This window comes from Chelonus insularis, unplaced genomic scaffold (genome assembly GCF_013357705.1).
Source record: "Chelonus insularis isolate UGA/USDA-ARS -01 unplaced genomic scaffold, ASM1335770v1 contig_70_pilon, whole genome shotgun sequence".
In the NCBI taxonomy this organism is placed as follows: domain Eukaryota; kingdom Metazoa; phylum Arthropoda; class Insecta; order Hymenoptera; family Braconidae; genus Chelonus; species Chelonus insularis.
In genome coordinates, this window is record NW_023276716.1 from 587,411 (window position 1) to 613,255 (window position 25,845).

Below are 25,845 nucleotides of genomic sequence, written 5' to 3' on the forward strand. Positions count from 1 at the left end.
AAATAAAAAGACAGGTTTCTCTCTTATCACTTTGCTCACACGATTGCAGTAATTCTGGTATTTCTTTATTGAATCAGTGAAAATAAATTGAAAATAATATGAAAAAAATGAGGTGTCAAAGAAGATGAATTTTTGATTCGTTTATTATGTTTATAAAATAAAAACATACCAACATACCACGGTGGATGCTGCTGCAAGTGTAGTTGTGAAGTCTGCGTGCCGGTGTCTTTTTTTTTAGCAAAGGAGATGATGTGAGAAAAAGAGAAAGGAATAAGAAACGTAAAGCTATTCGTGTTATGAATACTTTATGGTAGAAGATCTTACCAAGAATACATATATTTCAAAAATTGTGATCTGTTTACTCTTTTTCCTGAGAATACATTCATGAATATATTTATTTATTGATTTATCGTTAAATAGATCATAAATGACATTTAAAAAATGGTGACAGTGCAAATGAATGAAATTAATTATTCATTTAATAATGTGATTTCACTTATGTATATGCTCATATATGCACATACTCATAATCTTAAATCTTATCAGTTGGATTTCGTTTCGGTCCACGTGCCCTATCGCCTTTGGGTGCGTCCTTGAGGAATGGAATACTCGTGATAATACTTATTTAGAATGGAGAAGGGGACGAAGGTTAATAAAAGAAAAAAAGGTAGCGAGAAGCTACAATCATCTTCGTTCTTGCTGTTGATTCTTGGCAGTGCAATTATGATCTCTTGGTTAAATCCAGTAAAATCCGAGAATGTACTGCATTTTGAGGTTTCAGAAAATATTCCCGCTGGAAGCACGATTGGTTTTATTGATATGGAAAGTCCTCCTTATTTAATAGTACCTGTTCCAGGCTCGCCAGTTAAAACTGATTTAATAGTTGATTCTACAACCGGTGAAATCAGGACCAGAGTATCATTGGACCGTGAAACAACACCGTCATACAGCTTTGTTGTACTTCCTCCAAATAGCCGAGTGGTAATTAATGTCCTTGATGAGAATGATAATATACCAACGTTTCCTGTAAAACATGTGGAAGTTGAATTTCCGGAAAATTCACCACGAGATGCTAAAAGAGCTCTTCCACCTGCAAAAGATTTAGACGTGGGTCAGTATTCAACTCAACGATATGAAATAATTAGCGGTAATTATGATGATGTATTTAAGCTATCGCAACACCGCGGACGTGATGGAGTACTTTACTTGGATCTACAAAATTTCGGTTATCTTGATCGAGAAGTTCGCTCGTCATATGATTTAGTAGTGGAAGCATCAGATGGAGGATTACCGCCTTTACGATCCCGCTTACATGTAAGTGTATTTGTTCAAGATGTCAATGATAATCCTCCGATTTTCAATCAAACAAGATACACAGCAAGTGTACCGGAAAATACTACAGTAGGAACACCAATAATTACCGTGAATGCTACTGATGCAGATATTGGTGAAAACGGTAAAATAGAATATTCCATCAATCGTCGTCAAAGTGATAAAGAAGAGTTATTTCAAATACATGCAGAATCCGGAGTTGTATATGTAAATAAAGTATTAGATTTCGAACGAAAGGAACGTCATGAATTAGTGATAGTTGCAAAGGACATGGGTGCTCAACCTCTGGAAGCTAGTGTTTTTTTAACTATTTACGTGAAGGATGTTAATGATAATCAACCAACAATAACAGTTATTTTTTTGTCTGATGATGCAACACCAAAAATTAGTGAAAGTGCTCAACCGGGTGAATTTATAGCACGTATTTCTGTAAGTGATCCTGATTTACGAACTGAATATTCCAACGCCACAGTAACGCTTTTCGGAGGTGACGGACGTTTTGGCTTAGCCACAAGAGATAATATAATATACCTTGTGGTTATAGAACGACCTTTAGATCGTGAAGAGAAACCAACTTATGATCTTTCTGTAGAAGCAACTGATGCTGGAACTCCTCCACTTCGAGCTGTAAGAAAATTTCAACTTCTCGTAACCGACGTCAATGATAATACACCTATTTTTGAACATGATTATTATGAAGCTCATATATTAGAAGCATCAGAACCTGGAACATCTGTGCTCACTGTTAAAGCTACTGATGCAGACGATGGTTTGAATGCAGTCATTAAATATTCCTTGAAAAATTCAACATGGTTTACGATTAACGAAGATACCGGATTAATAAGTTCAGTGACACATGTGGATTGTGAAACGAATCCCACACCGATTCTAGTCGTCATTGCCACGGACAGTGGTCGACCGGCTTTAAGTGGAAGTGCTACTGTAAAAGTAACAGTTCATGACCTCAATGATAATGAACCGATCTTTGAGAAGCCTCTGTATAATGTTAGTGTACTTGAGGACTTACCAGTTGGACGCTGCTTTCTCAAGGTAATTGTGAATGAATTATTCTTGCATTTCTTCAGTTATTTTTAGTTTTCTTTATCATTTAGGTCTTTCAGGTCGATATCATCATGCTAAGATGCTCTAAAAATACAACAATTAATAAAACTTTAAACAATTCATGATAATTGTTGAAAAAAATTTTATTCAAATCCGGACATGTATTTAGTGTTGATGCATTTATGATTTTGGCATATTTTTTTTGTATTCAAAATTTAAAAGAATAATTGATATGATGCAATTTATTTTAATATTATAAAAAAACTGGATGAATCATGAGATATGATTGTTCTCTTATTTCCTTTCTTTTTATTTAATTTTATATATGTATTCTTTTTGGATATTACATTTAAATATGTCAAAAGACTTTCGAATTACATGTTTCACATATCAAATTTCATTTAAGTCATGCTAAGGTTTTTAATCACTTTTGAGAACTCATATGAAATAAAATTGCATCCGAATATACTTTATGGATATATTTTTTACTTAATTTTCAGCCAATTGAATATAATAACTTCTAACCGTAATTTTTTTATTCTTAAATGACACTTTCTAATTTTTTCTTCGCACCAATTATTTTTTTACGACCTTCAGTAATTTGTTTACTTATGTCTTTTGAAAAATAATGAGTGCAAAATGAAAATTACTGACTATTCTTTTTCTTTTAAAAAAAAATAAAGAATGATGTGAGAAATTTCACAGAATAATCATTATTATCTACTATTGACTGACGAAAATAATTTTACTTCAATTATTGTTTAAAATTTGGCAATATTCACTTTACTTTAAATTTACACTCCTCTTCATGCATATTAATTTTTTAATTAAAACCTAATTAAAATTGTTTTAACTTATTTCGCAAAATTGAAACTCACTTTTTTTATATAAATAAAATAAAATGAATGGTTTTTTTTTTATTGTTAAGTCATTAAAGATCCAACGAATTTTTTGAATTGTCATTTCGAAGAAGGACACGGAGAAAATTATACGGAAATTTCGTTGTTTTAATTTTAATTTGGCTATGCATCGACAGAAATGGTGGACAGCCTTGAACTAATATGTATTTTTCGAAGAGCCCATAGCAATTTTTGAATAGATCTCTTCCTGCCTCGCTATAGAGAATTAGTGAGACACAAATAAATTTTACTATGGCGGCATTGTAATTATTATTTCGACTACATCACGAAAAGGGAGCTACCTGGAGTTCTAGTAAAAACTTTATCCGGCGAATTCGAGAAGTATAGCTTTGCTGTCTCTGAAATTATGATGGTATATACAAAAATGTATTATGGCGCAATAAAACAATTGTTCCCATTAAAAAAAATTTTCTTAATACCATTGTACTTGAAAAAATCCAATTTAAAAAACTTTTTCTCTGAAATTGTGATTGAATATAATTATTATAAAAATTAGGATGTAAAGGATGTGAATGATTAATGTTGAAAGTTTAAATGAATTTTTAATGTAAATATAATAATGCTAAAAATATTTATTATTATTTATGTAATAATTGAAAAGAGTATTTTTAATTGTAAATGATATTAAAGTTTGTAGATAATAAGGATAATTTGATGAATTTTTAGTAATTAAAATGATTATTTTTATGGAAGTTATTTCAATTGAATATTATGAAAGTTGTAATGCTATAATGAAATGAGTTACGGAAATCCGCTGAAAATTAACTTTAAGTGTAACTAATTTTTTTTTTTAAAAAGCAATCAGCAGAATTTTTTACTTCTCAAACATTACTAATATAAAAAATAAGGTTCGCAATTATCTAAAAAACAAAATCAGTAAACTCTCGATTTGTTTCAAAATTTCGGGGCTGTCGTCAAAGATCGAGGGTAATAAAATTATATGACTTCCAATGAGAAAAGTATGGGTTGCTGGTAAACTGAAACTTTTTATGTAGAAATTAAACCCTTCTTACGGGCAGAAATGTTATAAAATTTCCAGAATTTACAGCAGTTACAGGGCGCAACGAATCGAAAGTTCATTGTAATGACTTATCGAAAATTACCAATGACACGAAGACTTTTGAGTTCTGGTGAGAAAAAAAAAATATTCTCTCACCTTTTATTGAATATTATACGAAAAAAAAATGATAATAAATCAGAGCCAAACTAATGATGGTCAAGCATTTATGATAATTGCATAAAAATTAGAACTCGAGTCTCGCCAAATCATTTGTAATAAAAATGTAATTAATCTTATAAATTAACTGACAATTAATTAACTATTTTAATTTGATTTTTTTTTTTAATTTTCAATTTGTAGATTAAACAAAATCCATCTAGAATCTTATTTGTATTACTTTCGAAATGATTGAATTATTTCATGCTATATTCTCTCGCACTTCGAATTTTATCTTAAAGGTAATTTACTTACTATTCTCGTCTACCTGCTCGGTTGTTTTTTTCACCTGCCCATCAAAATTTAAGCGAGAAAGAATAAAAACAAGATTACAGAAAAAAAAATATAATAATGATGAGGGTAAAAAAAGTATGCATTTAGACTATTTTTTAATTTAAAAAAAAAAATCACAATTTAACCATTTTACTTGAGTAAAAAAAAAGTTTTTCTTGCTAAATTGAGATGGAAAGATGTGAAAAACATTGAAAAAAATGTATTATATAGGAGTATATTAACATCAGTGAAGCTCAATATAATTAATACTGACTCTGCGTGGAATGCTGGTCGCCTTTCGGAATTCTTTCCTTTTTTATTATGTTTTTTTTTTTTTTTTATTAGCCAAGCAACTTTTCTTACAACCCTGACCAGTTTCTGTGCCGTTTATACGCTCTCCTTCAAAAAGAAGTATGACTTATTTTTTTTTATGCTTTTTTAAATGATTAATCAGTAGAACGGAAATTTTATTATAATAATGTACGTACTACAGAAAAATCATCTACATGCAATTTGTTTAGATAACATGCACATAGATTAAATTATTCAATAACTTCTTATTCCAATCCAAATCATAGGCCACAAGAGGTTTTATCATTAACATTATTCATCATACGGAAATACAGCAAAGCAAGTACAGAGATTTTTTAAATTCAAGGAAGCTCAGGATTCTTAATAATAAATAAAAGCTGATAAAAGTTGGAGGTTTTAGATGGATTCTTGAATATTAAAAAACTTTTTGGTGGTTGTATTATATGAAGAGATACAAGACTGGCGGGAAAGGATTGTTGAACAAGTTGAAAGAGAGATTACGTATCTTTACTGCAAATCCTTTGCTATAGCTACTTTAAAAGATCAGGCATAGTTGAGTGAATATGTCGTCAACTCAGTATATGGGTATGCGTAACCCAGTAAGGTGGTAACATAAGTAGTTTTCTTTAACTGTAAAAACAAACCTAACAAATATTTATTTGTTTTTTGTTATTATTTATCCAGTAAATGCTTCTGCTGAGCTTAAATAATCTTGACAGAAGTAGAATCAACAAGTCACTTACTTTGAATCAATAAACAATTACAGAAGAAAAATAAATCCATTTGCTGTATAGCAAAAAAAAAAATAACGTGCTATTGAAACAGAATAAAAATCTGTAAATAAAAATATGTTTTTAAAAAATTAAATTGTGAAACAAAAATAGTTAATAATATATTTATAGTTATAGAAAAAAAAAATTAATAAATATATTTATATAAAATGTTTCTTTAATTGAAAAATTGCAAAATAATTTTCGCAATTGCAAATTAAAGTTTCTAATTGATTTATTTATTTATGTATTTTCTAAATTATTTTCTTCAGAATTTTGCAATTAGTTTTTTTATATCGATTATTTAAGGATATTTAGGAGAGTCAATTTAACTTCGATTTCTACTAATTATCGTTATATAACAATTGAAAATAAAACATATAAGGAAGCTGGAGTTAAATGGTCCCCTGAGGCAAGATGGCTCACGACTAAAAAACGTAAAAGTTAACTTGAAAAAATCCTAAGCTGAATTTAATGATAAATTTATTTATTTTATTAAATCATGAATATTAACAATAAGAAAAAAAATGTTTCTTTTTTAAATTATAAGGTAAAAATGTAAAATATATAATTAATAAATAAAAAGGGAGTTACTAAATATTCATTGTTTATTTTGACGTTTTAAACGTGATATTAACTTAATTATGTTCACTCACGATGTTGCATTGACTTTGTAAGACAAAATTTAGTAATTGCAGTGAAAATTTAAGTGTTTAAGAAACGCTTTAAAATTAAACACATCAAGTCTGTTCAATACAAGATGATAGAAAAAAAAATTAACTTCTGAAAGCATATTTGAAGAATTGGAGAGTATTTTACAGTTAATTTCACAGTATTTAAATTTTTTTTTTGCAAAAAAATTATTCTTGCATTTAATTCAAGTGCTTCAAAATTTTATGCACAACATTCAAAATTAGATTGAATTTGATGTCAATTTATTTTTTCAAACAATTCAATCCGGAGGGATTCTTTATTATTATTTTGATAAAAAAATTCATCGAATGGGCTAAGGATAAAAAATTAGCTTGGGAGAATTTTTTAAAATTATTTCGCGCATCTTCTAGCGACGGCACTTACCTTGCTCCAGTGCACACCTTCATTATACTTTTTTAACTCCAAGATGAAATATTTTTACTGCTAAAATAAACTATTTCCTATAATAACATTGATGATGATATTATTAAGAAAAAAATTTCACTTTTGTTCAGAAGACTATTTCTTTCTTTTATTCTTGATAAAAAAAATTAATATTCAGATCAGCAGGCGAACGTTGAAAAATTGCATTTATTTTAAAGCTGAGTACGTAGAAGAAATCAAGATGAGAATCTTATTCTTTGAGAATTTAAACTATAATATTATTTGAATAATAATAATGATAGAGTTTCGTGAGAAGTACGTTTTTTGACCTTTAACCGCTTACGGAGCGAAAACTGAGTGAAGTACGATAAAAAGTCACTGCACCTTTTTTGTAGAGCACAGAATTCCCTACAAAAAGTCTGCAACGGCATATTTTTATCTTTTGTCGTTTACAAGCAACAGTCGTCCTCGCGTAAACGTAAAAAACGTCCGTGATATTTTTCGATTTTTAGCAGAGAAAATGTACATTTTTTTCGACATTTTTAAACTTCAACTGCTTACCTTATGTGTCTTATTAACAAGAAATGCTTTTTTAGTAATTCAACTCTTCCTTGGACAATTTTTTTTTATATTTTTTTTTGTTTTTTGCTAAAATAAAATATAAATATCATTTTTTAAAATCAGATCTTACTACTATCAGGCATAAAAAAAATAGTAAATGATAAAATTTTTAAATATTTTATAATATTCTATACTGTATAATATAAAAATTTTTTTAGAACTTACACAATAATAATGCAATGACCAGTATTAATGCATCTAAGATAAATATGAATATTTTTATAAATTGGATTTCGTCAGAATCTTATAAAACATCATTATAAAAATAATGAAGCCTCATAAAAAGCATTATAACAAGTTTTATAAGAGTATCACAATAAGAAATAATAGCTTTTTAAGCTAAAGATGTATTTAACAATCAATCAAGATTTTTTTGTACAAAAGAAAAAAATGTAATTAAACTCAACTCATCTAAAAAATTAATTACAATTATTTTTAATTTAAATAAACTTTAACAACTTAACAATCAGGACATGTTAAATATTTGAAAAAAAAAAAAACATAATAAATGTAAATTTAAATATTGCTAAATTATTCACTCCACTGACCTTTAACAAAACTTTTATTTTATTAAAAAAAAATCTGAATAGGATATAGTGTGGCCTTTTTGCACCTAAAAAATAAGGTTCGAAAATGAAGAAAGCACGAATGCATTTCACCGTCACGTATGAAACCTGATATTTTGGAGCAAACGGTGGAGACTTGATACAACAGTGAGGAAAGTTAGAGTTAGAAAATAAAAGAAAATATTTCTATTTAACTCGATGGAGGGATATCGTTTGCATTTGAAAGTTTGTCTTCTCTCAAACTGTTCCTCTTCACTCTCTTTAATTATATAGACAGAGAATGTTTAATCAAAGCATTGTATCGATGGCTTTTTATTTTTCTTTTCTTCATTTTCTTTTAACTTGAGATGCATCTTGTCGAAGAGGATGGTTTTATTCTTGACCGCCTCCGCCGTCTTCTGTATGTTTATTTGTTTATTTGCTAGTGGTTGATACCTCATTACCGCGACAGATCTATCGATAAGAATACAATTCTTGGAAATACACAATGTACCTTTCTTTTCGATATAGAAAGATAAAAAAAAAGAAGACTACATTTATCCTGTCTTTTTATTTCTTCAAAGCGATTTTTTTTCGCTCACTCTTTCTCAACTGAGTTTTTCTAGGGCATGAATATTTTTTCAAACCTTTAACTCAGCTGTTGAGAGAAAAGAAATCAAAAGTTTTGCCATTTATTTATTTATTTTTATTCTGCACACTTGAAAGAAATTAACAAAATTTACATAACATCTGAAATAAATAAAAAATATTCTAATCCTTTGAGGATTCAATAGTGAAAAGATAAAAATATTCAATTAATGCAAGTTAACGTTTTAAGTCTCGTGCTTTGTTATTCAAGATGGTAACTTCAACCCACCCACTGCGTTTAATAAAGCAGTTTTACTTTCCATTAAAGTTAATCATAAAGATCTGTATATTTATATTTTTTAAAATCCAACAATTTGTTATACACATCTTAATTAAGTTAATAACTATATTTTCTCATTAAAAAATTTATTATTCATACTACAGTATAATAAACTGCAATTACTTTAAACTGTATTTTATGAATTATTGCTACTATTATCGTTTTATTGTTACTGTATAGATTGTTAGTGAATATATACATAGCTGTTATAATCCCTGTAATCAACTTTAATAACGTGAAAAAAGCTCTAAAACGTTTCTAACTATTGTTTATTCATAATAATAACAATTATTGGCTTTTAAGTATTTTATATGTTCATTAATAAGGTACCCCTTTTATAATAAATATTTAATATAATTTTATTTATGTTTTTTCACGAGTACTTTTGTTTATTTATATTATTTTAAAAAGATTTATACAAAAAAAATATAGAGCCTAAAAGTATAAAAATTTATTAGTAATTAATTTATAAATTAATATAAAAAGAGACATATCAAGCTGTACTTAGGAATTTTAATCTGTTGGTAAGGTCCTTAAGGACCTCACCTCTGGCATTTATAGCTGCTACTAAGTTATCTAAAGACCCGACTCATGCATTCACTTCTTCACGCCATATTTATATATTTTTTTAATGGAGAAATATGGTTTAATCTTAATTGTTTTTCTATAAATTTTAGCGCCTTTACTCTTCGACTACTGTTTCATAATTTTTTTTGTTTCACCACCAGCTATATAGAGTTGTTTGAATTTTTTCGTTCTTTTGAGATTTTTTTGATATATTTAAAGACTTGTGGCCCCTATCATCTGAAAGCTGTGAAGTAATCTTTAAATTGGACACATTCTTAATGATTAAATCTATCTCTTTATCATTTTCGGTGCAATTAGTAAACTAATGGAGAAGTTAATGTTTTATTATTGCGAAAATAAAAAGTAAAGAGGATTAAATATGTTCAACATAATCTTGAACATATTTGAAAATAAAAAAATAACAAAGTTTTATTCAGACTAAATTATTTATTCACATTTATTTATTATAATAATTTTGTTAATATTAATGACTTTGGAGTTTTTATATTACCAGTATACCATTATATAAAAATTAATTATGCTAAAAGATAATTGATGCTTGATGATAATTATTTATGTCTAATATCAAGCTATATATTAGATTCTTCTGTAGTTGATTTTCAGTAGTCCCAAAAAACTCAATCCATGTATTATGAAAATGTATTATACCATATACCGCACAAAAAAGAAAAAGTTTAATGAAACTCAAAGGAATAAAACTAAAGAGTAGTCTTAAGAAGTACAAAGAAAGAGAAAGAAACCGAAAACAGCAAGAATTAGAAGAAAAAAAGTTACAGAAAAAAGATCTGAAGGACAAATTAAAAAAAGGAAAGAAGAAGATAGGATGAAGAAAGAATTAGAAAAGAAAAAAGAGTAAAAAAAAAAATTGAACCGGAGAACAAAGTAGAAAAGAGGGAGGAGCAAACAGATAGATATAAAAGAAAAAAAAGCATTGAAATATAGAAATAAAGAGCAAGCGGGAAAAAGAGAAGTCATGAAACAGAAAAAATTGGTAACGTAAAAAAATTAAGGGAATAGAGTTTAAGAACGAAGCAGAAGATGGAAAACGGGAAGAATTAAAAAAATGAAAAACTGAAGATGATAGAGTTGAAGATTAGATGGTAAAGAGAAGAAAAAGATTTAAAACAGTGAAGATTGGAAGAGAAAGAAGATGAGGAGAAAAAAATATTAAGAATGAGGGAGAAGAGAGCGGATGATGGAGAAAGAAAACATGAAAAATTAAAAAACAGAGAAAATGAAGATAATAGGGTTAAAAAACCGAGGGAAAAAAGTGAATAAGAAGCCAGAAAACCGAGGGAATTGAAAAGGGAAAAAATTCAAGAAAATATAAGTGATGAAAAGAAATATTAACGTCGGTAAAAAAAGAAGAAATTCGCGAAAATAAATGTTAAATAGAAAGCAAAAGAGCCGATTCAGATAATAATTTATAAAAAAATGCATTTCACACTCTGCTGGTTGAAATAATTCTCCCAAAGAACCATTTTTATTCATTAAACTCAATAAATATTTTGGGATGTATTTCAGGTACAAGCAACAGATCCTGACTGCGGTGTGAATTCCATGGTAAACTACACTCTGGGTATTGGACAGCAGCTTGTCAATGAACAACTTTTCGTGCGCAGTGATACCGGAGAAATCTGTGTACGATCACCGTTGGATCGAGAAACTCTTCCATTCCTGGAACTATCTGTGATTGCAACTGACCGAGGTATTATTAAGAATAAAAAACATTATTTATCATATATCGATGAAAGTGAGATAATTACCAACACCTTTAAATAATAACAAAAAGTAATACAAAATTATTTATTGCTTTTAATCATACTTCAAATTATCACTTCAAAAATATCTGAATGAATTTTAATCAAATTCTAAAATAAAAAATTTACTTTCAATAAAAATAAACATCTTTAAGAAAAGCCCAATCCTTGATGACTCCAATTACTGAACACTGTGCTTGTAATTACTCCATTTTTATGTTTACTCCACTTTCTCTTACACTAATTCATAATTTGGGTAATTATATATCATACTCATCCTCCTCATCCTCCTCCTCTACTCTTGTTCCATAATCTTGAAAGTGGTTCAAACACTATCAAACTAAAGGTTTGAACAAAAAAAAACATATTACTAAAAAAATATATTGAAGCTGATTGAGAATCAAATCCAAGACCTTTCTCTTTACATGCAAAAACTTTTACCATCTAAACTTCGGTTTCTAACAAATTCCTCATTATTTTTACCTTGATTAAAATTTACATAACGGTAAAAACATGCAGTATCCTATTTAATTAGTACCATTGTTATATAACAAATAGCTATAATGTACTAAAGACATGCTTTACCATGTTTGTTACAGGTGGATTAAGTACTACAGCTATTATACGAGTTCAAGTCATTGATGTCAATGATAATCGGCCAATTTTTAATCCGCAAAATTACAATGTAACCATTCGTCAAGACATTTCACCAAGTAGTACAATATTAAAAGTGTTTAGTAAAGACTTTGATCAAGGACTCTTTGGTCAAGTTATTTATCGAATATCAAGTGGTAATGACGGAGGAGAATTTAGAATTGATAGAATTACTGGAGAACTTCAAATTATACGACCTAATCATCTGGCTAGATCAACACTTTATCTTTTAAATATTACTGCTACGAATGCTGATGGTATTCGAAACAATATTGATGCTCATATACGAGTGAGTGTATCAGCAAATCAACGTATCCCTACATGTGAACATCCTAGATATACTATCAGTGTGAAAGAAAATAATTTGAAAAATAGTGTTATTGGTACTATAAAACATACCGTTGAGGATGTCATTTCCGGTAAGTAAAATAAGATTAATCAAATTTATTTTCAAGATATCTTGGTTAAAACAATCATAAAAAAAAAATAATTAAGTCTCCACAGGATTATTATAAGAGCTCTTGGAATTTTATAGTGTTGAATGGATGAATCATTTACATAAAATATGAGGGTGAAATTCAATTTCCTATGATTTAACCATTTTAGTAATTTCTAAAAGAAAATACTTTATTTAATAACAATTTCAATAACTTTAAATAATATATTCTTTGAATTAAGATAAAATTATCAAGTGAATTAATTTTTTTGTGTTTAATTAATTATTCATGCTAACTGAGTTCGTTAGTCTCTTTGATACAAGGATCAAAAACAAAAGCAATTCTATCAGATAAAAAAAATATTTTTTATTTTTTTAAAATCGTTGTTTTTATATTATAATAATCTTTCTAATAGATTAAGAATTTTATTACAAGTATAAATAACATGAATGCAATCTCTTATCAATATATCTATACCTAGATAACCTTTTTTGTATTACCATTGGATGTTAAAAAAATCAACATGATTTTTAGTTTTTTTTATAAATGATCAAATTTGGCATAGAATACTTTATTATATCATTAAAAAGATATCATTGATGGGCCAAGAAAAAGAAACAGAATCTTCCCATGATAAATCACTCTTTTACCTTAAAAAAATCTTTTTTCTATGGAAAAAAAATCTTGCATTCATACATTTTTTTCTCAATGTATGAAATTTATTCATATTTGTTCTGTTTTTGATAGTGAAATCAGATAAACACTAGTTTTTTTAACTAAAAATTTCGGAAGCTTTTGGTCATTTCAAGTCAGCAGATGTGAGACTCGAATGGACGTCCGAGTATTATCGTAACGAATATGTACAAAGAAAAACGAAAACACAAGAAAGGTTTCGTCTCCGAATAAATTGTCATGAGTCACATTCCGGGCAGTCAAACGCTACCCGCCATTGTTCGGCCTTTTTGTTCTCCCTTCGTGTTCTGCACCGAGAAGTGGTAGTTTAAGATCGTTTGCATAAGTTTTGTTGAAGAAACAAAAGATACTGATTTCGTACTTGTAAAGTATTGAAGTCAACGTATTTAGAATATATTTTCGATATCAAAAATCGACTTTTTAATACTATTTCTTACGAATATTTATAATAAATCTTAGTTACATATCAAAGGACTTAAATTCTAGTCAGTTTAAATGAAATTCTATAAAATGAAGCTAAACTCAACCAGGTTTTATTTGATCAAATGATAGATCTATGTTTGATTCTATAACCATCATTGTGGTAGATCAAAAACAACTTGTTGATAGGCTAGTGATCTCTAGTTCTAGATGAAACTAGTAGTTCCATGAAGAACACAGGGTATAGTACGCTTCTGGAATAATTTTATCAACCGTTGAGGTCACTAGAACTTTCCCAGCATCACGACCAGCTACTTCAATAAATTCCTTTTCATCAGAATATCCAATCTCCTAGGGCTTTTTAGTATCACAATTATTTTTTATGAATTGTTATAAATATCATGTCTTTAATATTATCCAAATATGTACCGATTTAGTACTCTCTATTGCAGGTAAACAAAATCGATTTTTTTTGGCAACTGGAGATGTGGAATTTACTATCGATCCTATTTTGGGTATTTTAAGATCCAAGATAAGCTTTGATAGAGAGCTTCAAGATAAATATGTTTTAAGTGTTGGCGTTAAAAATGATAGAGGAATTGGTTACTGTCAGGTAAATGATTTACATTAGATTCATTAAAAATTTTCAAAAAGATAATTTATTAACTATTTTGAATGATATCATTTAATAGGTTGAAGTAACAGTAGAAGATCAAAATGATAATCCACCAACATTTCCAAATATAAACGTAAAAATATCAGTTCCAGAGTCTTACCCACTTCACATGCCTTTATACATAGCTCATGCGATTGATCCTGACAGTGTCCCATCGACACCTATTTATTACATCCTAAACCAAAATAATAATGATTTATTTCGAATTGATGTTCGGCTCGGAGAACTTTATCTGTCTCGTAAATTAGATTATGAGTGTCAACAGAGGCATAGTTTATCAATAAGTGCTTTAGATGGAGGTGGACTCTCGGTTAATATGAGTTTAAATATAGAAGTTCAAGATGTAAATGATAATCCTCCAGTATTTGAAAGGAATGAATATCATGTTGATGTTTCAGAAAATGCCCAAATCAATTCTCAGGTAAGAAAAAATTGCCATTAAAATTTTTAATTTATCCCCTCAATCATTCACTCTCGATGATAAATTAATATAATTAAAAACTTGCTTCTAGATAATACAAGTAACAGCTCTAGACTTAGATACAGGTAATAATGCACGAATCAGTTATAGACTTCTAAATTCCACCATTTTCCGTATTAGTCCAAATACTGGTTGGATTTATTTAACACAATTTCTCGATCGAGAGACAATAGATCACTATGTTCTGAGTGTAATAGCATCTGATAATGGTAATCCAGCATCTACCGCATCCTGTTTAGTCTATGTTATGGTTCTTGATGAGAATGATAACAGTCCACACTTCGAGAAAGAATTTTATATTTTTGAATTGGCAGAAAATTTACCACCTGGTACTTTAGTTGGAAGCGTAAGTGCTTTTGATCCGGATCTGGATGTAAATGCACTTTTGAAATATGCCATAGTTCAGCACAATAGTAGCTTTACTATCGATCCTGACACAGGTAGTTATAATTGTTATAAAGTATATTCTCAATAGAGATAAAATAATCCACGTAATACATATGTTAATGTAATAATTTATTTAGGTGAAATCACCACTCGAGAGCCACTTGATCGCGAAATGAAAAGTGTATATGAGTTAGTATTGGAAGTGAAAGATCGCGGAATTCCATCGAAAACATCGAGAGTATCTTTAAGAATTACTGTTCTTGATGTAAATGATAATTCTCCGATAATCGTTGACCCACAAGGTGATGTTGTAAGTGTGAGGGAAGAACAAGTACCTGGAACAGAAGTGGCTAAAGTACGGGCAATTGATCCAGATTTGGATGAAAATTCAACCATTACTTACACTATTTTAAGAGGTATTATTTATTTTCAGTCCTTTTTTTGCTACAAAAAATACCCAACAGATTAATCGTCGTATTCGCGAAAAAAATTATTAAATACACAGTCGATGACTATCCTAGAATACTGTAGATAAATGAGCTTGATAAAATGCATCCATCCAACTTTCTTCTCAACTGAAAGGTTGCATTATAATAATTATATGCGCGAGGTTAAACATAAACGAATTAAAATGCTTATCGAAAATTATTTAGACTACAAGGAATTAACAATATAAATCTCCTACACAACTTTTTGTGATGTTATTAATAGATCTAGACTCCAATGAATCTGGTGTGTTTTCCATCGATCCCATCACTGGAATTATAAGAACAAAACTGGTACTCGATCATGAAGAACGAGATGTTTATCGTGTATCCGTAAAGGCTATGGATGCTGGACAACCTCCTAGACACAGTATTCGGACTTGGCGGGTCGAGGTTCTTGCACTTGCTGATAATCGACCAACATTTAGAAGCAGTAGCCTTACATTTCATGTAAGAACATTATTTTTTTCTAGAAAAATCATATAAAATAAAATTTAAAAAATAACACTCAAAACCTATACAGGTACGAGAAGATGCAACCATCGGTCATACAGTAGGATCAGTGATCAGCACTGGTTCAGCAGGACGATTGACTTATTCCGTTAATTTTCTAACACCATCAACTACAAACCCTATTTTCGATGTTCATAGAAGCTCCGGCGAACTAGTGGTTGCACATGCACTAGACCGAGAAAATATCAGTGAATATTATCTAGAAGTTCGTGCGCTAGATACCACATCCATCGGCAATCCTCAAAGCATTGCAGTCTCAGTGAAAATCATCATAGATGATTTCAATGATAATCCTCCTAAATGGTCGCTAGATCCAATTGTGATAAAAATCCCCGAAAATACAGAAATAGGATCTATTATATATAATTTTACTGCTACTGATTTAGATAGTGGTTTAAATGGTGATATTAGATATGAATTAATTTATGAATTTCCATCTTCTGGAAGTTTTGCAATAGATTCTGTTACTGGTGCTCTTACGGTGACTAAATTAATCGACAGAGAAGAGAAAAGTGAATATATTTTATCAATCAAAGCGTCGGACTGTGCAGCTCTCAGTGAACGATTATCATCAACGGTTACAGCGAAAATAATTATTTTGGATGAAAATGATAATGATCCAGTTTTTGTTGCTCCTGAAGTAACAAAAATATCTATAACACCAGATCTTGTGCCCGGTGAGTGCATCATGTTCAAAATGAGCTTTGTCAATATTCTTTTCAAAAGCTGAATTAGTTAACTTATGTTGTAAATTTATTTTACTAGGGACAAATATAGTAAAAGTGATTGCAGTAGATAAAGATGATGGAAAAAACGGTCGTGTATCGTATATTATAGCTTCAGACAGTGAAGCATCTAAATTTTCAGTTGGTTATGACACGGGTATCATCACTTTGACTAAATCTATTGTGAAGGATACTATTTTACAAATTATTGCGAATGACCATGGTACACCCTCAAGAAGAGCCGTGATGAATATAACATTGACCATTGCAACTGATCAAATAATTAATGTTCCACGCGTTATGATGACTCATTCAGTTGTTGATATTCCTCAGGACTTTTCGGTTGGAGGATTGATCACAGATTTAGTTGCTTCTACTCGCCATACTCATGGTAATAAAATAAAAATATTTCTAGCTGTATGAAATATTAATGATTTGTAATGGTAATGCATATTAATAATCATTTCATTTGTATTTTTTAGAGAACATTACCTTTCGAATACCGACAGGTATTCATGACGATAAATTTGGTGTGTCATCTACAGGGATTGTAACTTTAAGGAAAGCCTTGAATAACAAAATATTGACCAGTTATCACATACCAGTTATTGCGGAATCAAATAATCTTTTTGATGTGACAATTCTTGAAGTTAATGTACAGAAAAAGAATTCTCCTAAATTTTTACCTGGATCTTGTTATACTCTTGCAATACCTGAAAATCAAGAAAACTCAATCGTCCATACATTTGCAACTTTTGGTGTTGATACTGAGAGTAATGATATTCAGTACAGCATAATTGGTGAGTTCTAAAGCATAGATGAAACCATGAATACCAATAGATTTCGTATTGACGACAATTTAGGTTCCAATCAAGCTTAGAATGATAGTAGGATAATATAATCACTCTATAAAAAAATATTTCGTATACAATTATTATTCCTTTATTCAGGTGGTAACATTGGTGAAAAGTTCAAATTAGATTCAACAACTGGTCAGTTGTATGCTTCAAGCTTGGACCGAGAAACAACTTCCCGATATTTGTTATCAATTTCTGCAAAAAATAAAAAATTACCTTCATTGGAAGATTATTGTAACATTACTGTAATAGTGTTGGATGTCAATGACAATTCACCGATGTTTTTACGAAATCAAAATACGAATGATCATCATTCTGAATACAGAGATACTGAATATTTTAATGGCCAACTGTACAGCCAATTTTCTAGTTCATTTGTTTATCCAAGATATAATTCTGATAAATATACTGTATCAATCTCGGAAGATATCCCTCCTGACTCGTCAATTATGACCTTGAAAGCAACAGATCCAGATCAAGGTATTAATGGAAAGATTACTTATGCTCTTGCTGAAGAATCAACATGGCTCTTTAAGATTGATAACTTCACGGGTATTATCACAACAGCTGGGTAAGAATTACTTTCATTTACATATTTATGCAATAGTTATCTATTATTTATTATTGAGTCATATTTAATAAAGATATTTATAACTTTCATATAATTCAAATATTCGTGCAATTATTTCAATTTCAACATTCATTGAAATTTATAAGAATCTTTTTTTTTACTGTGTATTTAGCTCCCTTGATCGTGAACTCCAAAACACATACAATTTTATGGTAACTGCCACAGATGGAAGTAATTACGATGCCAAAAGCACTTCAATCGCCATTGAGATTATCTTAGTTGATGTAAATGATAATGCACCGATTTTCGAAAAGACTCCGTTTACAACCACTATTCCAGTTACTACCCAGCCGGGCCAAGTCATTCTCCAAGTAAATGCGAAAGATCTTGATGATGGTATCAACGGAGAAATTGTTTACTCTTTTCTACATGAGCAAGAAAAACCTAAATTCCGCATTCATCCAAATACTGGGATCGTTACAACAACAACAATTCTGAATCAAGAATATGGGAAAGTTTTTTATCTCGAAGTTTTAGCAAAAGATAAAGGAAATCCATCGAAAAATACGACTGGATTGATTCGAATTTTCATTGATAGCTTAGATGAAATAACTCCTATTCTAAAATTTCAAAATAATACATATGAAGTAATGATCCAAGAAAATGCTGCTGTCGGTATAGAAATTATTCAAGTGCTGGCAGTACGGTCTGATGGACGTCGTCAACACATTTCTTATTCAATTGAACCAAATGATAGTTCACAAACTTTTACCATAGATCCGGATACAGGCATTGTGAAAGTTAATAATCCATCGAATCTCGATGCTGAGCTCAATATTGAATCAACACTTTTTGAAAATAAAAATGAATCTGTCAATAAGAATGTTCAATCGTCCGAAGAATTTGATAATGTGGAGAAGAGAGATCAAATAGGAAATCAAGGAAGGTCAAAACGTGTGTTAACTTTGGTTGCAAAAACAGTAGAACTCGAACCGTTGATAGCTTATGCAAAACTGGTTATTTATATAGCTGATGTTAATGATAATCCGCCTATTTTTACTCAACCTCAGTATTCGGCTATTGCTTTAGAGGGGAATGCTAAAGGTGATTTTATTTTAAAGGTAAGAAATACATGTCTGCTTAAAAACAAGACATATTTAAATCAATATAAAAAAACTTGCTTTAAAATAAAAATTTTTTTATATTTTTTTTGTTTTTCAGCTCTCAGCGAGTGACATTGACCAAGGTCTCAATGGCAAGCTGTTGTATCATATAGTTGACGGAAATCCCGATAATGCATTTACAATCAATCCTCCATATAGTGGTATAGTTCGTACAAATATAGTCTTAGATCGGGAAATTAAAGAAGAATATAGATTGACTATTATAGCCACTGATCAAGGAAATCCTCAGTTAACGGGTACTACTACACTGAGTATTCGAGTTATTGACGTAAACGACAATCAACCCACGTTTCCTGGACACAATACAATTTCTATTGCCGAAGGTAAACATATTATTGATTATTGTTTGAATGGCTATTGAATTAAACATATGATAAATATTTTAGATACTGCCGTTGGAACTGTCATATCAACTATTACAGCTAATGATGTTGATAGTTCTCCACATTTATTATATCGTCTAAATTATAACAATAAATCCATACCTTTCACTATTGATCGATATAGTGGCAAAATAACTTTAAAACAAAACCTGAATGCAGAAGAATGTCGTCAATATACTTTTCAAGTGATTGCCAGTGATGGTATTCATGAGGCTATGACAGATGTTACGGTAAAAATTCTTGACGTTAATGACAATCCTCCTAAATTCACACAGGCGGCACACTTTGTCACATTGTCAGGTAGGTTCATTCATTTTATTTGATTCATTCAAATAATATAGTTTCATTAAAATGATTTGATGATTCTTATTTTTTATCAAATCAATGTTTTTTACAGAAAATCATAAAGATGTAACCGACATAATAACCGTAAGTGCAACAGATGATGATTTACAGGAAGAAAACAAATTAATCCGTTATTATCTTCTACGACCTATTAAAGGATTTAGTATAAATTCTGATACTGGCGTAGTTACCGTCAATCGAACTGCTTTACAAAGACCATTGCCAAAAGAAATAGAACTCGTAGTAGTTGCAGAGGATTCAGGCAAACCGCCGTTATCATCGACTAGTTTAGTTATTGTTAAATTAAATAGCTTGAAGAATCTATCAAATAATCGAGAATTTAAAGTACAAATAGATGAGAATGTAATTAGGGGAACAAGTATTTTGAAATTATCGGATCTTGAAATGTCTAATGCTTTAATTTTATCACAAGAAGATGATAATTGTTTCGAGGTATCCAATGGAAACTTAATTGTTGTCAGGAATTTAGATCGGGAACTGAAAGACAGGTGTTTATCTTGAGTAAAATTTAAAAAATATTTTCTAAAAGTAACATTTCTTTCTATAATAATAAAAAATTTGAAGAAAATTCTTACCTAGACTTCAAATATTTTTATTGTTTTGCTTGGAAATGAGAAAAATGCTTACTTTTAGACCAACATCTATATAACAACCAAAGATTAACCATTTTCTCTTCCGTCCGTAGGTACATTTTACATCTTGGAACCAAACGTTTCAATTCATCAGAAGAAAGCGGTGATAGCCAAATCTTAATAACAGTCACTGTAAATGATATTAATGATAACTACCCCCGTTTCACACAAGAAATCTATGAATTATCTGTCAAAGAAGACATACTTCCTGGTACTGTATTAATTACAACAGAAGCAATTGATGAAGATCTCGCTGGAACACCTGCTTCGACCATTTTTTACAATATAACTTCTGGTAATGATGCGGGATTATTCCAATTGAACCATACAAGTGGAGTCATTTCGGTTCACTCTGCTTTAGATTGCGATCTCAGTCCAGAAACTTATATTCTTATCATACTTGCTTGTGATTCAGATATTTCAACACCTTTATGTACATTAACTCGAGTGTACATTCATCTAGAAGATGTAAATGATAATTCACCAAGATTCCCAGTTCTAGAGTATTTTGAATTTGTTGGTGAAAATGAACCAGCCGGCACTCAAGTATTTACAGCTCATGCTTCAGATCTTGATCGAGGAGTTTTTAGTAAATTGAATTATTCAATTGTATCAGCTGTGGCACGAGAATTTTCAGATATCGATGATAGCTGGAAGCTTTTTTCTGTGGATCCTAAAAATGGAATAGTAACGACATCAGCAGTATTTGATTATGAACAAAGAAATCGGTATGCCTTTACTTTAAAAGCCACTGATACAGGTGGAAGATCGGCAGCAGTTCGAGTAAGAATTGAAATAGATTCAAGAGATGAATTCTATCCACAATTCACAGAAAAAATGTATCGATTTGATATCCAAGATGCTCAAATGGTGCCTGGTACAGTGATTGGTCAAGTAAAAGCTACTGATAGAGATAAAGGCTCTGATGGGCGAGTGGTTTATCAATTATCATCCCAACATCCTTATTTCAAACTAAATAGAACAACTGGTGTGCTAATAGTTAAGAAGAAATTCAGTTTAAACGATATCGAACCGATAGTAAAATTAGTTGTGAGTGCAAGTTCGGGGAAACAAGAGTCATTTTCTAATTCGACTGTGATAGAAATTAGAATCACTACTGATGAAGCGAAGGACTTTTATGCTTCAAGTGGTTTCGGAGCGCATCCCAATCATAAAGATAATATGGCAGTAACTGCAAATAAAGGATTAGCCGATTGGGCTCTAGGTCTTCTAATTGCCTTAGTGCTTTTGTTAATCATTTTCGGGACAATCTTCCTTTATTTGTATTTCAAGAACCGCAAGAATAAAAAACCTACTCTAAAATCAGGCCTGAATGACGAAAATGCTGCAATATCTAATAATTATGTGAATCCTAATGCTTTTGATACCATACCGATCAGGAACGTATCTGGAATAGGTGTTTCTGATAATGGCCAAAATCATCGAAACTCTGACAATAGTAGTTCTTGCCAATTTGCACCTCCGAAATATGATGAAATCCCACCTTATGGTCCATCAGCACAGTCTATTAATCATCAAGCTACATCTGAGTTATCTGGAAGCGATAGGTCTGGTTCATCAGGTCGAGGATCAGCAGAAGATGATGGAGAGGATGAAGAAATAAGAATGATTAATGAAGGACAAGCTAGTCGAGATTCAGTTAGCGATATTTCGGTTCATAATACTCAAGAATATCTTGCGAGATTAGGAATCGTTGATGCTCCATTAAGCAATCCTCGAAGATCTATTGAAAACTTGCCACTTGATAGTATTCATTTGTTTGGAGATGAAGCAGTGACTGAGGCCGAAATAGCTACACTGATTTATGGAAAAATTGATAATCCTCAGAAATCAGGCTTTGAAGTAGAAGTTCCAGGAGATCCTTCAATGAATGGATCCTTAAGCTCAATAGTTCATAGTGAAGAAGAACTCACTGGTTCTTACAATTGGGATTATTTATTGGATTGGGGTCCACAGTATCAACCGCTTGCGCATGTTTTTAGCGAGATTGCAAGACTCAAGGATGATACGACGACTGTTCAAAATAATAATAATTTTAGCAGCAATTCTAGACATAAACCTGTTCATAAAGTTCCACCACCACCATTACTTACTTCCATTGCTCCAAGGTCTCTAGCTGTACCTATATTAGGTCGAGGAATTCTACCCCGTTCTCCTATCAGTCATGACGCTTCGGCGTTTCCAGCAGCTGCTTTGAGTCCTAGCTTTTCACCTTCATTGTCACCTCTTGCTACAAGAAGTCCCAGTATTAGCCCTCTCGTTCCACCAACTCCACAACGTAGTCAGAATCCTACTCGAAATCTTACGAGTGTGGATAATGAGTTAAAGATTTAATAATGTTGTTTTCTCGAGCTATTAGCATCTGGAAAATATTAACTGGGAATATTTCTGAAATCAAAATCATGAATATAAATTAGTTTGATAAATAAATAAATTGGAATACAGTTTTTAACAAACACAACTCTAAATTAAAACAAAAATAAAAACTTTTAGTGTTTGTTAGTTAAAAAATAATTCCATAAAACTTTAAAGACTTAACTTTAATAATGAAACTGCATCCATATTAATAGCTAATTTTTACTTCGATTTCAAATGATCCCTTTGATTATGAAGAACTTAATTTAGCTACTTTCATATAAGACTGTAAGTGTCAAGTCCTGAGTTAATTACGTATTGAATAATTGAAAGTGTGATACGATCTGGGGTGTATTGAAACATATTTCACGAGATCAAAATAAATTTATTCCTTACTTTGGTTAATCGGTATTATTTAACGCCATGCTAATTTATTATTTAGAATAAAGGAGGGAATAATCTTCGATTATGAATAGAGATAAAAGTATTTTGTGCCAAAATTATGAATCTTAAAGTTTTCATGTAGTGTATATATTAATTTATTTATTATATAATATTACTTTCTGATATTTGTGCTCTTTTTTGGTATCATCTTTTTTTAGTATGAATTTTAATACGTAACTTGATTTTATACGTAACTCCGTTTATTGTCTTTAACAAACCAGTGAATTAGGTTACTGCTTAACACGAAAAACGTGTTGACTTACAATCAATTAGATTTAGGACAATGATATGCTCAAATTGTCACTGCCATTTATATAATCTAAAAAAATTATAAATTGCTCAAGAAAAAACATCCAAGAATTGAGCTTAGAATCTTTTCAAGGACGTAAAGACTACTTATTTGAACTGATTTTTTGGTCATTTGACTCCGTAATATATTAATTTACCTTTATCAATATACTCGGCCATAGTAGTGCCACTCTGTTTAAAATAAAGACTGATATCCCTACTTATTGTTATAATTTGTCTTTCACACGGAAATTAATTGCACGATTGTATACAGAGATCTAAGATTTCCAAGATCTTGAGAGATGATACTTGAATTGGTCACATCTATCAAACTTTCTAAGCATCGTCTTTCTCGTTTAGTTTAATACTCACATTAATTCATGTCATGAATGGCTTTTGTATTTACTCAGGACATGATACAAGTGATTATAAAAATTGCATTAACTAAACGAATTACTAAATATTAAATTGTGTATAGATTTTTGTTAATATGCAATTATAGAATTTACTTAAATCTTGTGAATACTTTTGTACAAATCTTCCTTAGTTGATTAATGAACGTTGAAATAATGGAAAATTTATAAGTAATTAACTGTCCAAAATTCACTTGTGGAAAGAAATGTAAATAATTTCAAACAATTGCATTAAATGCACGTAAAACTGAACGTTCATAGAATAGAATTTTAGAACGGATAAAAAATTTTAATATTTTTACACAAAATAGGACAAAACTTTTTAAAGAAAATATCTAACAAATAGACAATAATAATGAACAGTATGTGTAGTAAGAATAATGATTAGAAAATTATTTTAATTGTACAAAAAATAGTAAAAGTGCATGTTACATGTAATACATGAAATACAGAATATTTCTGTAGCCTAAAATCGGACTAGTGAAAGAAATTGCAATCTGTTCGTAAAATATCTTATTATTATTAATATGAATAATTGATTCTTCAATTGTCAACATTAAATTCATGTTTACATAGCCTTTACAAGATGCTTAATATTCTATGAAATGAGCTTATACCGAATGATGTAACTTAGGTTAGGAAAGGTAATCAACTAACCGAAATTTGATAATATCTCTTAAGCTAGTCCGATCAATTTATTAACAATATTATATTTATACAAATTGTTATATAGAAGAAGTAGAACAATTATAATAATGAAAGTAATTATTACGAGATAATATTCTCTGACGAGTCGAACAAATTATATAATAATGGTTTACATCATCCACCGAAAATCGATGGATCACGTCATATTGATGTCATTACATATAATTCCTTTATCAAATTTTGGAAGATATTAATAGACTGAAAAAGTAAATCCATTTCAAAATTAATATATATTAATAGTAATAAATATTTTTCAAAACTAGTTCGTGCTTATAATAATTTAGCAAAAGTTATTTTCTACTTTACTACAATGTTCTTTATTATTGTTCAACTTTCATAAAAATAGTGAAGAGGGTATAATACATTCTTCACATTCTTTACAAAAAAATTGCATAGAGGTTCTCTTTTGCTCCAATATAATAGTTCGAATATAGATTGTACAGTGTAAAGAGAAAAAAATTATGTAATATTCACTAAATTAAATAAAATTTTCGAAATATAATTGGCATTTAATTAACTTGATTTTGCTTCCTAGATTTAAGGTCATCGATATAACTCTTAGCTTTTGTAGGTCATTGAAGAAGCAATCCTTTTTGATTGTCAAGTTGCGTGATCGAACAAACAACTTCAAAATCTTTAGTTAAGCACCTTTTAACCTTTGAACAAAATAGAACTGAAGGTAATAATGCATTTTCGGAAACTAATTCTTCAAATAAGTATGTTACCTAAAGCCCTAAATGAACTAGTG

At 29.9% G+C, this 25,845-nt stretch overlaps 1 protein-coding gene across 1 annotated transcript; it reads left to right on the top strand.

The window, feature by feature from the left end:
- Positions 1-55: 55 nt before the first annotated feature.
- ds (dachsous cadherin-related 1) lies at positions 56-25,593 on the top strand. Its single transcript, XM_035089762.1, has 17 exons — positions 56-2,382; positions 11,169-11,352; positions 12,004-12,477; positions 14,061-14,221; positions 14,301-14,705; positions 14,797-15,205; positions 15,290-15,568; positions 15,864-16,087; positions 16,161-16,827; positions 16,916-17,266; positions 17,358-17,675; positions 17,826-18,303; positions 18,476-19,424; positions 19,525-19,810; positions 19,874-20,170; positions 20,268-20,724; positions 20,922-25,593. Exons 1-17 carry the CDS (start codon positions 631-633, stop codon positions 23,221-23,223), a joined length of 9,993 nt encoding a protein of 3,330 aa, XP_034945653.1. The 5' UTR covers positions 56-630; the 3' UTR covers positions 23,224-25,593.
- Positions 25,594-25,845: the final 252 nt, after the last annotated feature.

What these genes read in the sequence shown, in the direction of transcription:
- ds (XM_035089762.1), top strand. Translation starts at nt 631, where the DNA reads ATGGAGAAGGGGACGAAGGTTAATAAAAGAAAAAAAGGTAGCGAGAAG. An exon ending in TACTTACACTATTTTAAGAG is followed by an intron (nt 15,569 to 15,863) that starts GTATTATTTATT and finishes TGTTATTAATAG; the next exon opens with ATCTAGACTCCAATGAATCT. An exon ending in TACAATTTCTATTGCCGAAG is followed by an intron (nt 19,811 to 19,873) that starts GTAAACATATTA and finishes TAAATATTTTAG; the next exon opens with ATACTGCCGTTGGAACTGTC.